Source organism: Thunnus albacares, chromosome 6 (genome assembly GCF_914725855.1).
Source record: "Thunnus albacares chromosome 6, fThuAlb1.1, whole genome shotgun sequence".
NCBI lineage: Eukaryota > Metazoa > Chordata > Actinopteri > Scombriformes > Scombridae > Thunnus > Thunnus albacares.
The window spans coordinates 15,459,670-15,477,131 of NC_058111.1; the positions used below are offsets into that span (position 1 = coordinate 15,459,670).

A 17,462-nucleotide genomic window follows, 5' to 3' on the forward strand; every position below is an offset into this window, starting at 1 on the left:
TCCCTTCATGATGCACTTACAATGAAAGTGATGGGGACCAAAATCCACTCTCCTCCTTCTGTGCAAAAATAGTTTTAAAAGTTTATCTGAAGCTAATATGAAGCTTCAGACATCCAAATTAGATATCCACTTGATATGACTAACTCAGACTGCTGAGGTCTCATATAAGCTTCAGATCAACTTTTAAATGCATTTTTGCACAAAATGACTGTGTGGACACACTGTGCTCGATCACTTACATTTAAAGTGCATTATGAAGGGGATTTTTTAATGGCCAGTATGAACAGGAGGAATGATTACAGCGAGGAAAACCTCTTTCAGTGTTCATATGGACACCTGACTGTTGTTTTTAAGTCAGATTTGAGACACTGTGACCCTATCTTTAAAGAAACCCCAGTGGGGGTGAACTGAACATGTGCTGTGAGGCAGCGCCTCCTGCCGACACACCGGCCTCTGTGCAGGTTTTAGTGGAAAGGAGACGTGTCCCACCGCCCACTCGGTCGTGTCTAGTGGTAACCCTAGATTAGCGAAACTCTCGCGAGCCCCTTTAAAATATTCTTGTTTCTAGGTTTTATGATGTGGAAATGCTCAGGTTAAGGTCTGGTTAGGTTTAGGAACTTGGTAAGGGTTAGGTAAAGATCATGATTTGGGTTAAAATGACCACTTGAACGTTGTGTGGGTTAAAGTTTGTCATACTCCTTAAAAATCTCGCGATAGTTTCACAAATTTTTGCTAATCTAGGGTTACCGTGTAGACACGACAGTCCCACTCTCAGGTTAGCTAAAACAGACGATGGAGATGGAGACAGACAACACCGGCAACATGGGAGAAAAAGCAGACGTGGACATGGCTGAAAACATGGAAATGGCTGAAAACCCGTTTGAACCTTACATTGAATCCCTTCGCCAGCAGCTGGAAGACCAAGATCCCGTTTTTCTGATCGGAGTTATCGTCTCTTTGGCGGTTGTTGTCATCACCTTTGGTAAGACGTTAACGTTACCGTTAACTAGGCCTGACGTTAACGTGTAGCTTAGCAAAGTTAGCCACAGAGTTTATGCTGGTTGGGAAGCGGTTTAGTCAGCTTGGCAGCGTTAACATTTAACATTCAATGTTGATTTAATAAATGCAATGTGTGCTTCAAAGCAGTTAGCAGGGATTAGCAGGCTAGGAAGCTAACTGCTAAGCTAAAGCAAACGTCAACAGCTGTCAGTTCACATGAGACTTTGGTTAAAGCACAGGGTCACAATGTTTTAAGTCTGTCTTAAAACATCAGTCAGGTGAACACTTAAAGAGGTTTTCCTCGCAGCAATTATCCCTCCTGTTCATTCTGGCTATTTAAAGAGCCCCTTCAAATGTACTTTCAGTGTAAGTGATGGAGGCCAAAATCCACAGTGTGTCCACGCAGTTATTTTGTGCAAAAGTGCACTTAAAAGTTTATCTGAAGCTTATATGAGGCTTCAGCAGTCTGAGTTAGTCATATCAAGTGGATATCTGCCACATTTACAGTCTTTTTAGCATCATATTCCCTCTTTGTGTTTCCCTTTTGAGCTGTGGTTGAAGTATAGTATCAACAAGAGGAAGTTGGGCACCTGAAAAGACTGTAACATTGAAAGATATCTACTTGATTTGACTCATTTGGACGACTGAAGCTTTATATTAGCTTCAGATAAACTTTTAAATACATCTTTGCTCAGAAGGAAGTTTACCTGAAGTCACACTTGAAAAAATTGTGAACTCGACCTTTAATAGACATTAAATGTTTTTGAATCATTGAGGATAAATCAGTGACCAGCCTCTCTGTTTTCTCTCTCTCCAGTTTTTCTGAAATACTTCCTCACCAGCAAAACAGTCAGAAGTGCTGTGCTACTGATCGGGCTGTGTGACTCAGGGAAAACTCTTCTTTTCAGCCGGGTGAGTTGATGTAAAACGTGGTTGCCATCGCCACGTTGTCTGTTATGCTGCACAGCTGATATGAGACAGATGCATTACTAGTGAATTGTGCATTCTCGTATTTTTGGCAGCTGCTGTCAGGAAAGTTCAAGCGGACACAGACCTCCATCACTGACAGCAGTGCTCCATACAAAGCCAAAAATGACAGGGTAGGTTAAAGAAAGTTTATCATCTGTTCTCATCTTTTCATGATGAGCATGCTGTATATTTTATTCCTTCTCTCTATATTCAGGGCAGCACCTGGACTCTGATAGACCTGCCAGGACATGACAGTCTTCGTCCTCAGTATTTGGAGAAGTTCAAATCTGCAGCAAGGTGAGAATAAGACAACCAGTTTGTATTTCTATTATCTGTCTTGCTATCAAGGTAAAGTTACCAGTGACCTGATTGATTCAGTGTTCCTTATTAGGTCTGTAACTAACGATTTTCATTATCTATTAATCTGTTGATCGTTTTGTCTATAAAATGCCATTTAAATGGTGAAAAATTACGCTTTGTTTCTCAAAGGCCAAGGTGACATCCCCAAATGTTTTCTTTTGTCCTGTCCAACACTCCACAACCCAAAGATATTCAGTCTACTATCATAAAAGACTAAAGAAACCAGAAAATAATCACATTTTGAAAAGCTGGAATCAGAGAATTTGGACCGTTATTATCATTTGTTGTAGCTCAATACTTTGTAATCACATCTTTCTCATCTCACCTCACTGTCTGTTTCCCTCTCCTCCATCTCCTCAGAGCGATTGTGTTTGTGGTGGACAGCGCTATCTTCCAGAAGGAAGTGAGAGACGTGGCAGAGTTCCTGTATGTCTTGTTGACGGACACCGTGATCTCCAGGAATAGTCCAAGTCTCCTGGTGGCATGCAACAAACAAGGTGAAACCTCGCTTCTGCTGCTCAAAATTTCCCTGTTCTTCATGTGGACGGCTGTGGCTCAGGAGGTAGAGCGGGTCGTCCACTAATTGGAAGATCAGTGGTTTGATTCCCAGCTCCTCCAGTCCATATGTCGAAGTGACTGTGGTCAAGATACTGAACCCCAAATTGCTCCTGATGGCTGTGGTGTGTGAATGTGCATTAGAATAGATCCTGATGAGCAGATTGACAGCCTCTGCCATCAACGTGTGAATGGATGAATGTTGACATTAGGGCTGTAGTCTGCTGGTCGACTGGTCGGTTAGTTGGTCGATAAGCTCTCGCCCAACTAAATTCTCATTGGTTGAACAATCTCCGTATTATTTTCATAAGGAGAAAAGTGCTACATCAACCAGGAGTAATCCATTATTTCCTGCGTGACAGACTAACAAATTACCTGTGAAAACGGGGGTGTATTCAAAACACCCCTGTTGTTTTCATTACTTTGAACTCGCCCAACCTAATGGAGACTGCTGGGTCTAACTGTACTCAAAGTTTAATGAACGTACTGAACGTTTACTGAATCTGTGTTTCTCCATAATGACACAACGAGAACCCCCGCCAGGCCAATAAAATATTTTTTAATATTTGATTTCCAAATGAATATCTATTCATTCGGAAATCAACAGCGTTTGGGAGTCTCTGTGCAGCGCTGTTCTGGTACGTGAGTCAACCTCTGTTGTTGCCTGGGAAACTATTGGTAGTGTGGCTCCGTTAAGGAGTATGGTTGCGTAGCAAGTGGGAAAGAGCGAGGGGCAGAGAAGTGATGGTGGATGCGAGCAGGGTAGAGGAAAAGGTTAGAAGTAAGTTGTCAGTCTGGCAGTAAATGTACAGTACAGACTACAGAGTGTCACTCAATAAATGCTAAAAAGTCACGTCTGTTGTTTCCCCAAATGCTGGAAAAGTGAAGGGGGTTAGCTCCAAAGTTAGCAACAAAGGGTTAGCCTAACCTGAAGACACAAAACAGAGAAATGTGTGGCTGCTGAGTTTACTGTGTCCCACTCTGTCCGGTTACCCCCCCCCCCGCGACTAATTGATTAGTTGAAGATTATGTACGATTTTAGTCGACCAAGATTTTCTTTGGTTGACTACAGCCCTAGTTGACATGTATACGCTTTGAGTGATTGGAAGACTATAGCTATCTAAAACTGCTGCATATTTGTTGAATAGTACAGTTATTCACTGCTCTTTAATTTTGCAGATATCACCATGGCAAAATCGGCCAAACTGATTCAGCAGCAGCTGGAAAAGGAAATGTGAGTAACCAAATATTTTCTTTATTTTGGATCTTTTACACTTTGGTCATGATTTCTGTTCAGTTTTAATCATTTAAGATCATTTTAGGGCAGCAACTAACAATTATTTTCATTACAAAGTGATCTGCTGATTATTTTCTCAGTTAATCAATAGTTACATCCATAAAAATGTCAGAAATTTAATCTAGTTTAATATTAAGGTTTCATACCAGTGAAGGGAGGTTGTATTATCAGTGTATTGGTAGCACATTATAATATAAATAATAATAATAATAATAATAAAAATAATAATAATAATAATAATAATAATATAAATTATAAGCACATTACAAGTTTTCAATTTGTTCTGCTGCTCCCTTGTGGTCAAAAAATGTATTGTTGCTGTTTATATTTTGGAGGGCTGCACTGGTTTATTCTCGCTCTTTAATTTTCATTGTAAGTGTTGCGTTCAAGCTTTGATTGTCTGCTTTAGTCTAACAGTGACCTTGGAGATTATTTTTAGAATATCAGCAAATGTAGATGCATCAACACTGACTGTTTTTGTCTCATAGGAACACCTTGCGAGTGACGCGCTCAGCGGCCCTCAGCTCTCAGGATGGCTCTGTGGGCGGCAGCGTGTATCTGGGGAAGAAAGGCAAGGACTTTGAGTTCAGCCAGCTGCCCATGAAGGTGGAGTTTCTGGAGTGCAGCGCCCGTGGCAACAAGGGTGAAGAGGGGGATGCAGATATTGAGAGCCTGGAGAAAAGCCTGGCGAAACTGTAAAATCAGCAACTCAACATCCTTGGAGCAGAATTTGCCTCAAGGGCACGGACCTCGGATCGGATGACCTCAGCAATCAGAGGAGTTGGCAGATGCATCTCAGCTGGGAATCTGTAACTTCAGCCTCTTATTCCAAACAAACGATCCCATCTGTGTCGACTGTGGAAGAACATTTGTAACATATTCAATCAAAAACAAGCAAACAGACTATGAAAGTAATTGTGGACATTATAGAAATGGAAAATGATGGTAAAGTTCCTGTGCAGTGCTCGGAAATAACTGCACTTCTTACTGCGAACATCAACCTTAAACTGCTTCATTTGGCTTAATTAGAAAATGCATAGCTGCAGGCCTTTTGGTAAACTAGAAAATGTGTTGCTTATATTAGTAATTTAAAGAAAAGTATTATAGGCTCTCAGATTTTGAACTGTCTCACCTGCAGGCTGTTTTGTGAAACCATTTATTCAGTACATGTGCCTTTTTTCTGATATTCTTATAGAAAATGTTTTGCTTGTTTGCAAAAAGAATGGCGGTTTACTTGTGTTGGAGTGTTGCGTGAATACAATGCATTTGCAATGAATGTATGAAGTTATTGTCGTCATACAAGACTTAGATTTTGTGTTTGGTGTCGTCTGGCTTGTTAAAAAAAGATACTGAGAAAACTTTCCTCCATTTCAGCAGAAGATCAAATTATTGGAGCTTTAAATAGATCAAAAATGTGAAACAGATTCAGCCTGTAATTACGTTCATTCGTAAGCAGCAAACAGGTTTTAATCAACACATACAGAAAGAAAATATCACACAATCACATAATTACAAGATTGTTGGCTGGCTGTTGCTGCTTTATATCTATTTAAGAAAAAAAAACAAAACACCACTGTTCCCTTAAGGACAAGGACAACGTCAACAGTCTGATAAAGAGCAATATGTTTGAAATGTGACATCTTGGGAACATTGTTCAGTTAGCTTTGTTTTTCTGTCTGACACCTGGTTTGAATTGAAAGTGTTTATTCTATAAAAGCACTGCAGACTCATTTAAACATGAAAAGCTCATTTCTGTTGTTTGATGTGGTATTTTTACAGTCCACAAGAATGCATTTCTTGTTTACAAAAATATAATGAATCCCGTGTCAGGCAGCAAAACAGATGACACTTTTACAGGACCACACACACACACATACACACACACATAAACCACCCACCAAAACAAATCCACTGAGTAAAGCTTACATAAAATAAAACCTGTAAAAGAACCACATTTATTCTGTAAAAGTCGCATGAAACCTCAAACTCTTTTTAATGTGTGCGTGCTGTTTCCAGATTTAGCTTTGCAATGTTCAGCGCTTTCTGGAACTCCAGTGATGTTTGGCTTCTGCCCACAGTTCAGGCTTTAATAAAAAGGAAAGCGAGAGAAGGACCAACACAAAAATGATGCCGTCAGTCTCTAACAACAACAAACGCAGGAGTGTATACCCACAAAAACACTTGTAAACTAACAACAGTGTGTTGCTATGACCAAAACAAATAAAGTGCATTAATCTATAGTTGAGACAGAGGATAAACTGTCAGATTTGAGCTCTGATCTGCGACCACCAGACTGGGCTCTCCTTTCAGCACAGCAGGGCACAGCCAGTTCACTTTGTCCCCATGACTGATGCTCAGTTTGGGCCCAGGTTTCTCCCCCGTCACCTCCTCTGCACATGCTGCAGCAGCCGCTGCCGCCTCCTCCTCCTCGCCCTCAGCCTCTTCTTTCTCTGCTTCAACCTTCAGTGGCGTCTTTGCTTTATCCTGAGATTGTTCTTTTCTCTTTGCCTTGCTCTTCCCCTTCCTGCGTGGAGCCACCGTCCCTTTAGTTTTGGCCTTTCCCTCTGGAGTCACCACTGGGTGCTTACTGATGTCCCACAGCGCCACCTGGCCGTCGTTCCCCCCGGTGGCGAGCCAGTACGGGTGGGAAAGGAAATTGACAAAGTGAGCTTGTGAGGCTCCCTGGCTGTGTGCCTTGACTGCTCCCTGCTGTTCCAGTTTGGAGCCGCTGCCGATCCGCATCAGATGTACCCGCCCGTCCTCTGCTGCACAGCCCAAAATGTTCCCACAACTCGCCACCGAGACACAGTGAGCCAGTGGAGGGTTGAAAAGCTGACCAGGACGCTGCTGGTGGTCGTCTTCTTCCTCAGCTACATCCTGGAGGTTGAGGGTCCAAAGAGGACGAGTCTTCTGCAGACCCCACAGCATCACCTGAACAGAAAAGGGTAAACACATCAGTACATGAAAGAAATGTAGTCTTGTGTATGTCATACGTAGTACTCTCCTTTCACCTCTCACCTGCATGTCCAGTCCAGCAGACAGCAGGTTGTTGGGCCTGTGAGGCCGAAAAGCCACAGAGGAGCAGATGTTAGTGTGTCTGCGGAGAGTCCTGCACACTTTCCCCCCAGGAAGCTCCAGCACCCGGACCACCCCGGAGTCGTCAGCCACCGCCAGAGCTGAACCCGTCTCGTTCAACGCCAAAGCATTGATCTCCTCCTCCCCTGCACCCTGAAACTCCTCCACGGTGCCCTTCAGGTTTCGGGGGTCGAGCACACTCACTGTGTCTCCGTGCGACACATACAGCAGGCCCGGAGCTGCAGGTGAGAACGCAACACTCGTGCTGTCGTCTTCACCGGAGAGGGTGAGACGACCTATGATGGTTCCTTCTTGGTTCCAAACAGCGACCTCTCCACCTTCAGAGCCTGAGGCGAGGAGACCCTCGGGGCCCGGGGACACCCCAACACACAGGATGGATGTGGAGTGGCCGTCACACCACTGCCTGGCCATGCTGACCCTGAGACGAGAGAAGAGACGTGTGAGCTTGTGGTATCTTATTCTGTTATGTTGTATGTTATTAACTGGTTACTACTTAACCAGTTAAATTAGCACCTTTCTAATACACCTTTCTTGCAAGCAAGAAGCAAGCAAACTTCATTTATAAAGCACTTTTCAATAGCAAGGAAAATAGAAGTTAAAAGTGTTTTGCAGGCATATTAAAGAAGGTGAGATAAGTATTTACATAAAGTAAAAGCTATAAAATTAAGAGGACAAAACATCAGCACTCAGTTATCAGTAGGGCTGCAACTAACTATGGTTGTTATAGATTAAGCTGTTAATTATTTTCTCGATTAATCGATGAGTTGTTCGGTCCATAAAATGGTGAAAAATGTCGATCTATGTTTCCCAAAGCTCAAGGTGACGTCCTCAAATGTCTTCTCTTGTCCACAACCAAAAGATATTCAGTTTATTATCACAGAAAATGGAAAATATTCACATGTGAGAAGCTGGAATCAGAGAATTTGGACATTTTCTCTCTTTAAAAATGACTCTAAATGATTAATCTATTATCAAAATAGTTGGCGATTAATTTATTAATCGGCAACTAAACGATTAATAACTAATCTTTGCAGCTCTACAGTAGACTGGACATTATAACATTAAGGAATTATGGTAGAATTAATTACAGAGCTGTTGTATTAGACTCTGTTATATTAGTTTTAGGTAGATGTACCTAATAAAGTGCAAGCAAGAAGCAAGCAAACTAAATTTATAAAGCACTTTTTAAAACAGAAGTTAAAAGTGTTTCACAGGGACATAGAAGAGTCAGAGAAGGCAATATATTAAACAAGGAAAATAAGTGTATTTCCATAAAGTAAAAGCTGTAAGAGAAAGACAAAAACAAAGAATACTAATGTGATTTTGCAGCACTCAGCTGCCAGTGTCTGTTTTTACACCTTTATTATAATGAGAATGAGAAATATCATCAGTATTTACATTCCTAAAACTTAACAAGTAAACATGGTTAGATGTTAAACACGAAAGCAATACTTGCAGAATAATTAGATTAATTGAAATCTAACAAATCTGTATTTGTGATCAATTATATGTTTAAAAAAATCAACCAAAATCAACAATCAAATCAAAACCAACAATCACATTTACGAGTTTAAGAACAAAGTTTGGTAGAAATTACGTACTTTTAATTTTACTTGAATATTGACTCATTAAAGTAGCGAAGGAGCTACAATAGGTAGTGGTTTTCTGTGTCTTTCGACTGAAATTCACTCACATGCAAACAGAATATCCTGCATTTTAATTACCCAGCAAACATTTAATTATAACGTCGAAAATTAAAACGTGAACCCAGAAAGTCAAACAGTCTCGGCTTCAGCTCTGCTAATTTGTTAGCATAAACGCAAACATGAAACAACCTCCTGCTCAGCTGACGATGTGACTACGTTAATAATCATGTTTGTGTGAGTAAACCGATTAAATATAATTTATAACAGAGGTGTAGGATTACTGATTACCTCACAACCAGAGAATTACTCTACCTTAGCGAGGGCCGTCAAACTTCAACAGGCTGCCATGTGGGGCTGAGTCGCTCATTGATGACATCATAAAGTGGCACTTTGGGAGTTTGCCCTCAGTTCAGCCTGACAGGCGGATTTATAATCAAACAATCCGTCAAACTTTATCTGTACAGCTATGGCACTTTTCATGCAGGTAAGCAAGTTTCACAGACGACTGACATGCCAATAATAAGACAGATGAAATGTAAACAGTAAGTAAGTATAAGTCAATAAAAATAAAGTAAATAATATCTATAAATCATTCTTAATCAAAAGCCAAGCTATAGTTTTTAAGTTAAAGATATCAACACTTCCAGCAGCTGCTGTTAGATCCTCAGGCAAACTGGTCCAGGTGATGACATGAAATATTAAAGTCACATATAGGATATTTAAATTACTCTTTAAGTTATATATAAGTTAATATAAGTTATAAGTTGTTCCTGAGGCAGTTTGTATCTTTAATCTTAGCATCTAACTTCCCGACACTCCTCCTCCACCACCCTAGACTCCAACAAACCATGCACTTTCAGTTAACACTTTTTGTATATGTTTTTATTGTTTTATTGTGTTTATCGTATTAGTGTATTTTTATAGTATGTTTTTGTAGTATTTTTATATGCCTGCCACTCTGGAAAAAATAAAGTTTACTGAATCGAACTGAAAACTCTAACCTTTGTCCTTGTATTTCAAATTTCAAAGTATTTATTTGATAGTGGCTGTTGCTGGTTGACACAAAGCTGTGAGAAAATTCTGCCTGTGAGGATAAGTTCAGGGCATAATTTTATGTGCTTTCTTTCAGAGTTAATAAAAACTGTGTTTATACAATTTCCCTGGGAATCATAAAAAATCATGGAAATCCATGTACATATATTTGTAAACTAAATCAGTTCACTAATATAATATACAGTATATCATATGTAATACTAGATATTGTCTTGAACAGATCAAGTGTGAAATAAAAGCCAAATGTAGCAATGGTCTGTGTTTAAATTTAACTTTTTAAATATACTTTATTAAGTTTTTGCACAGAAAAAAATACACAAAGGTAAAGAGAACAGTTTCAATAAAATACATAATAAACTATAACAGTAATAATACAATCATCAATCTTCATCAACATAATAATACATCATCAGCAATGATAAATACAGAGCATAAATTAAATAAATGTTAGCAAGGTGAGTGCTAAGCGGCAAAGCAATGATTCAAAGACACTTTGCACAAAATGAAAAAGAAAAGCACTCATCAAATCGCTGTCCAGCGTGTCCCCCACCCGGCCTTCTATTTCCACAATGGCTTCTCCCTCGCTGATTCATCCAAAGCTGTAGATCTGATGAGTGTGGTCCATTTCTGGGTCAGTGAGCAGCATGCCACACTGCCTCACTGAATGGAGAACAGAGAGGAGAGGCCATAGCTTTCAGACCCTCACCAGGAAAACACACAAACCGACTACACAACACTCATTACACTGTCAAACCCCACGTTCAAATGCTGACACATACTGTATGTTCTCACAAAGCAGCGGCAGTTCTCACAGAGCACTGTACATGTAAGTACCCTGCGTTTGATACTACTTCCTCTTCATGATGCTGTTACATAGAAACATAAGCAGATGGATGTGTTTTAGCTGTGCTACTGTAGTTGCTAAGATGTGTGAATTTGTCAGAAAGTAGTTTTTGGCAGTAATACTGAGTAAGAGGTTTTATTTTCATGACTTAAAATCAAGTGTGTTACTATTGCAAAGACTGAAGTTTAGGTTGAGGGTTAGATTCATCTTTAGGACATTGTGTTTGAATTAAAAATGTATGTGAGGCTTTTGAATGTGTAAAGAAAAGACTAAAAAAGAAAATTAATTGCATCACCCGACTGAATGTTTGGCTTGAAGACTTTGATTGGGGCTCCAGGAGCAGGCAAAATAATTGTGCGATGGATCAGATAGCAAACAGAATTCACATTAGTAACAGATGATTTACCGTCTTCTGAAATTGCACTTTTTCCAAAGATCATTTAGTGGGATGATGACTGCAATTACTTTCACTATTTTTAACCAGACTCTGAGGCAGCATCTCTTCAGAGGATTTGCAGTTACTCAGAAAACACAAGACACACCAGAGAGAGTATGAGGTCGCCCTATTTCCCAGCGAGGTCAGTACTTTTCCACAAGGAGCCCAACGGAGTGACGTACAGAGTCCCGGCACTGCTCTACCTGTCCCGCTCCAGCTGCTTCCTGGCTTTCTGTGAGGAGAGACTCAGCCCCTCCGACTCTCAGGCTCACCTGCTGGTCATGAGGAAAGGCACTTTCTACAGGAACTATGTGGAGGTCAGTGCTGCCCACTGGGTTTGGACCCTTTGTCACTTGACAGATACGTATTTCACCAATAGAAACAAAAGCTACTTGAGTGTAGAGTAGTTATAAAGTACTTTATGGCTCACAGTTTAAGTTACTGACTGAAGATCAGTACATAAATACACATTTTAATGGCTCATAATGAAACAAATATTATCTTAATGGGTGATACTTCACTTTAAGTCTCCATTATTTGGCATTTATAAGTACTGCACTATTTATACAGTTAATGAATTATTTATAGCATAGCATAATTGTAGTTGTAAGCAGATATAAGTGTTTATTAATGTATGTCACAACTATAACTCCTCCTGTGGGCACTCATATGTGCAGCCTGGTGTATAAACAGACAATGGATGATAATATAGTAAAATACAGTTGTAATAATATGACATATGTCTTCATAGAAGAAGTTATAATTGCTGATAAATACTGTACATTAATAAACACTTACTGCTTATAAATGCTAAGTAGGGGGACTTAAAACAAGGTGTTACCACTAATACTAAGATAAAGTCATGTTAGAAAGGCTGCAGATGAAAAAAGTATATACATATCAATAGAACGGTAAATGGGCTGCATTTATATAACACCTTTCTAGTCTTCTGAGTACTCAAAGCACTTTACACTACATGCCACATTCACACATTCAAGCCAAGGCAGCTTATTTCACATTTCAACAACAAGGAAGTTCAAAGTGCTTTACATGAAACTTAAAAAGCATCAAGACAGAATGTAAAAGCAACACAAGGCAATATAAAAAGACATTTAAATACAATTAAATTGGAAATTGGTGGAATCTTCTGTTGTCTTTGTTCCCCTTCCCGAACAAAGGCAATTGGCATATCTGGGTTGGTTGTTCTGGGTGACAAGGCATTGTTTGTTATTCTCCTGCTTGGACTGGAACTGATTTTAAGTGGACACACAGGGACAAAACATATGCTGCACCTGATATGGAGGCACTGACTGCTTGTCTAATTTTCTGAATTTTGTCAGTGAAGAAGGAGGCAAATTCATTGCAGGCCCTGGTAGATAGAAGTTCAGAGGCTACTGACACAAGAGGGTTTGTTTAGCCTGTTGACAGCAGCAAACAAGGCACATTATTATTGTTTTTGGTGATGAAAGACCACTTGCATTTCTCACTTCCAAATGATAAATACAAAGTGTCTCTTTATAGATGTCATAATGTACCTGGAGATTTATTTATCGCCACCTGCGCTCAGCTTTTAGACACTTTTAGACACTTTTTTTTATTCTGACCAGTGTGGTATTTCTCCATGGAGATCTTTTTTTTTTACCAGAGACAAACTTCACCTTAGTGGGTGCGATGGCATCAATAACATTTATGATTTTAAAATTGAAATTATCTACAAGCTCATTGACTGAGACCCAAGAGAGGGCAGGTGTGGAAGAGAAAGCCTGAATAAATGTTTCACTGGTGTTTTCAGTGATATATCTTTTTGTCACTACTTCTGTTTGAACATTTGTGTGCACAGAGATAGCACTCTTAAAGAAAACACAGGAATGATCAGAGAGAGCAACATCAGTCACCACACTGTGGGAAATGTTCAGGCCCTTAGAGGTGATTAAGTCCAGAGTGTGCCCCTTGTTGTGTGTGTGTGGGCTCCGTCACATACTGAGTCAGTCCTTAGTTATCAAGAACACACACTCTGTCCTGGGGTTTGTCAACATGGATGTTAAAATCACAAACAATAACTACACAGTCAAAGTCAATACAGATTAGATTAGTAGACAGCAGTTCAGCAAAGTCATCAAAAAATGTTGCACAGTATTTAGTTGGCTTGTAGATATTTATGAGCATAGCTGGAGAAGAGGAATTCAGCTGAGGAGCCACATATTTAAAAGAAGCAAAATTTCCATAAGATATCTGTTTGCATTGAAGGGAATCTTTAAACAAACTGGCAACTCCATCTCCTTTCCCATGCACTCTCTCTTCACTCATAAAACTGAAGTTGGGAGGGGTTGACGCGATAAGAACAGCGGCACTGTTATCTTGGTGTAACCGAGTTTTAGTTAAAAATATAAAATCAAGATTGTGCTTGATGATAAAATCATTGATTAAAAATGTTTTTCCTGCCAAAGATCTGACATTTAATAAAGCTAAATTTAGTCTGCCCCAGTTTTTTGCGACAGGCTGTTGCTGCTGAGGAATGGATTCTGAATGCAGGCGCCATAAATGTGATGAATGTGTCAAAACTGGCTGAGGACTTAAAGCCAGCGGTGGAGGTGGATGCCAAGAGGGGGTTTAGAGGAGAGAAAATGGGAGAAGGGTGGGGAGTGAGCAGTGAAAAGCTTTTTCTTCTGGTCAGTGAACTCCTAGAGGGTGGAGGAGGGAGAAAGTGTGACTGGAGAGGAGGGTGACCAAGGGGGGCGGGGGGTGAAGAAGGTATGAGGGGTAGAGATTCTTCCTCTTGGCTCTGATGTCTCTCGTGATTAAAGCTCTGCTCAGGCAGGGCTGAGAGGACCACTGACAAACACCTCAGCATTCAAAGAGCCTTGTTTCAGTACTTCAGACCGTTCTTTCACAACATCATTGGCCCCTATGTGCACAAGGATGTTTTTCACAGTAAGGGTGTGCAGCCATGAAATGTAGGATTCTTTTTGTCATATCAGAGACCACATCCTCGGGAAAACAGAGTATTTTGGTGTTCTTACTGCACATTCACAGTCACATTCATACACTGATGGCAGAGGCTGTCATGCAAGGTGCCTGCTCATCAGGAGTTTCTAATCATTCACACACATTTATACACTGATGGCACAGCCTTTGGGAGCAATATGGGGTTCAGTATCTTGCCCAAAGACACTTAAACATGTGGACTGGAGGAGCTGGGGATCTAACTGCTGATCATCTGATTAGTGGATGACCCGCTCTACCTCCTGAGCCACAGCTGCCCCATTATAAAATAACAATAATAACAACATTGTAATAGTGGTGAAAGAAATACATAAGAAAAACATTTTTAAATGTGAAATGTGAAAGCTAATTCTTCAGCTTCAGACCTTCAGAAGACTGTTAGATGCAGTTGAAAGCTCTGGGGAAAAGCTAGTGAGTGGACTTTAAATTAAGATTATTTGGTCAAAACCTAAATGATCTGCATGGATAGATACCACCAGAGCAAATATGAGTTTTGTAATTTGGTTGAACTGACCCTTTAAGGTAAATGCTACAGACCTTTTTCTTTTGCTCACTGGTTTGTCTTTCTCTTGTTCTACCTTGTTTCTCAAAAATCCTTTCTAATCTCTTCTCCGTCTTCCTCTTGCTGCTCCAGTGGGAGGACATGCGTGTTCTGGGCGCTGCTTTCCTGCCGGGCCATCGCTCCATGAACCCGTGCCCGGTGTATGATGAGTTCACAGGCACTCTCTTCCTGTTCTTTATTGCTGTTCTGGGCCACACCTCAGAGTCCTATCAGCTGGTGACAGGGAAGAATGTAACCCGCCTCTGCTACGTCTCCAGCACCGACAATGGAGACACCTGGAGTCCTGTCACTGACCTCACCAAGAGGGTCATAGGAGACACCATCAAAGGTCAGGAGAAGGGACGTAAAGGGAAAATCTACATCTGTTATTCTTTCTGTCTAAGCTGGAAATGAGAGAATCAAGACTTAAGATTATGACACTTTTTATTTGAGATATTACATCCAGAAAGTTTTATGTGAATACTGTAAATCTGAAAATGCTGTCATGGGACCTGATCCAGTATCCTGTACTCATGGAGCATTGACAAGATCTGTCTCCTGGTTCCTAACATGAGGTTGGGTCCTCCAGAAGGGGTTGCCGGGTGATAACATGGTTATAAACACACACTAAAAATCACTGGGTCAATATAGCACCAACACTATACTGGGTTAATGTTACCCAGAATGCCACTCAAGACAAGGGGTCGCTTACTGTTATTTTCTATTTTACTGTTGGGTAACTTACCCAAACTAAAGCTTGTTATAATCTACTCGACTCCTTTTATACCTGCATGTCATGATTTTCAGTGTGTAGCAAGTTTTAGAAAAAAAATTCTGCTGCACTAAATTAGGATTTTTTGGGGGGACTTTTTCTCCCATTTTTTGCTTTCTCCTTTTGAAATACTGTATAGTTTTACCTCTAAAAATGTTTTAAACAAAACAATCTGGGAAGGAAAACCTTTCTTCCATTGAACAGACATGCAACCTGTGATGTGGCTTCATCACAAGCAAAAAAGGTTGTTCTATGATACACCATTACAAAAGTCTTTACTCTCTGCTGTTCAGATTTGAGAAACATAATCAAATCAACAAATTAAAACTGAGCTGTGCAATTTTATAACATGAATTCTATTGTATTTTGGGGTGCACTTTCCCTTTACCTGTTGTTTCATCAGTACCATTTCACTTCATGAGTTACTTTCTCCTCCTTCCTTGCAGAATGGGCCACCTTTGCCCTCGGTCCAGGCCACGGCATCCAGCTGAAATCAGGACGTCTGCTGATTCCCGCCTACGCTTATCACATCGAGTGCAAAGAGTGCTTCGGACAGCTCTGCCAGACCACTCCTCATAGCTTCTGCTTCCACAGTGACACCCATGGGCAGACCTGGCGTTTTGGGGAGCCGGTGCCGGGCCCAGAGAGCGTGGAGTGTCAGATGGTGTCTGTGGATGAAGAGGATGGGACAAATGTCTTGTACTGTAATGCCCGCAGCCCGCTCGGCTACAGGGTGCAGGCACTCAGTCTGGACGACGGAGCAGTATTTCAGGAGGGGCAGCTGGTGCAGCGGCTGGTTGAGCCTCGAAATGGTTGTCATGGTAGCATTGTGGGATTCCCAGCTCCGTTACATGTATGTCAAAGTCTTAACCATCACTTACACCAACCTACACACCGCTCCAAACACTGGACACCCTGCATGGCTCACTCAAATCACACCACCTCTCCCTTCCCAAACATCACCCCTGTCTCCACCAGCCCCTCGGCACCCAATCAAAGTGCCCCTCCCGATTTTCTTACTCCTACCTGGGTGGTGTATTCCCACCCAACATGGACCAGTGCACGCAAGGATCTAGGCGTGTTTCTCAGCTTATTTCCCCGGGATCCAGACAGCTGGCGCGGCCCCTGGGTGATCTATGAGGGTCCCAGCGCCTACTCAGACCTGGCCTACCTGGAGCTGCCACCCTCACCTGGAACCCCACCCGCTGTGGCCTTCGCCTGCCTGTTTGAATGTGGCACCAGAACAGCCTACGACGAAATCTGCTTTAGCATCTTCACCCTCTACGAGCTTATTGATAATCTGCCGCGGGAGGGGCAGCTTAGAAGGGATGGTGGTGAATATAAAAGACAGCAGAATCACAATCAAGTGCTTAAGACGGGCCGGGGGTGTACGAGTAAACACGATGCTCAAAAAACATGTGTTCACGTGAAGAAGAGGAGGAAGAAGAGCAAGCTGAGTGAGCTGTGCTCTGTCTCTTAAATGTAGTTTTTAAATCTTGCATCAAGAGGTTTAATGCCTCTTAAAATGAAGTTTTCCATCCAAGTCCATCCATGTTTTATAGAATATTGTACCTCTTATTGACAAGACTGATTGTTCCTATGAGTGATGTGATTTTTGTGGTTTTACACGGTGGATACATTTACATTATCTGCAACACTGTGTGACTCAGTAATGATTTCAGTTCAGTATGTGGCCTTTTTGTTTTGATGTTGCTCACTTGACAATTTTTGATTTTGTAGAGCACATTAAGTGTTATTAAAGTTTTCCCGACCCTTGACATTTTCCTTGAGTATTTTCTGGCTAGTGGTGATTCAAACAGCGATCAGAAAAAACAGAAAACAGAAGCTAGAGTATAATATCAGTCAGAATTATGACTATGAATTTAAGGGT

At 41.0% G+C, this 17,462-nt stretch overlaps 3 protein-coding genes across 4 annotated transcripts; 2 read left to right on the forward strand and 1 right to left on the reverse strand.

Moving 5' to 3' along the window:
- The first annotated feature begins 518 nt into the window (after positions 1 to 518).
- Positions 519 to 5,456, forward strand: srprb (SRP receptor subunit beta). Its single transcript, XM_044354142.1, has 7 exons — positions 519 to 982; positions 1,817 to 1,911; positions 2,022 to 2,099; positions 2,183 to 2,265; positions 2,689 to 2,825; positions 4,063 to 4,117; positions 4,669 to 5,456. The coding sequence occupies exons 1-7, from the start codon at positions 793 to 795 to the stop codon at positions 4,877 to 4,879; spliced, it is 849 nt and encodes a 282-aa protein (XP_044210077.1). The 5' UTR covers positions 519 to 792; the 3' UTR covers positions 4,880 to 5,456.
- Positions 5,457 to 5,625: 169 nt separating this feature from the next.
- wdr53 (WD repeat domain 53) lies at positions 5,626 to 9,331 on the reverse strand. Of its 2 annotated transcripts, none has more exons than XM_044354140.1 (3): positions 9,235 to 9,331; positions 7,199 to 7,694; positions 5,626 to 7,111 (listed from the first exon to the last, which is right to left on the reverse strand). In XM_044354140.1, the coding sequence occupies exons 2-3, from the start codon at positions 7,685 to 7,687 to the stop codon at positions 6,416 to 6,418; spliced, it is 1,185 nt and encodes a 394-aa protein (XP_044210075.1). In that variant the 5' UTR covers positions 7,688 to 7,694; positions 9,235 to 9,331; the 3' UTR covers positions 5,626 to 6,415. The 2 variants fall into 2 exon arrangements, with proteins under 2 accessions (XP_044210075.1, XP_044210076.1); XM_044354141.1 differs by lacking the exon at positions 9,235 to 9,331 and adding an exon at positions 9,211 to 9,234.
- A 1,979-nt stretch (positions 9,332 to 11,310) lies between these two features.
- On the forward strand, positions 11,311 to 17,349 carry neu4 (sialidase 4). The gene is made up of 3 exons (XM_044354143.1): positions 11,311 to 11,572; positions 14,893 to 15,148; positions 16,018 to 17,349. The coding sequence occupies exons 1-3, from the start codon at positions 11,372 to 11,374 to the stop codon at positions 17,049 to 17,051; spliced, it is 1,491 nt and encodes a 496-aa protein (XP_044210078.1). The 5' UTR covers positions 11,311 to 11,371; the 3' UTR covers positions 17,052 to 17,349.
- Positions 17,350 to 17,462: the final 113 nt, after the last annotated feature.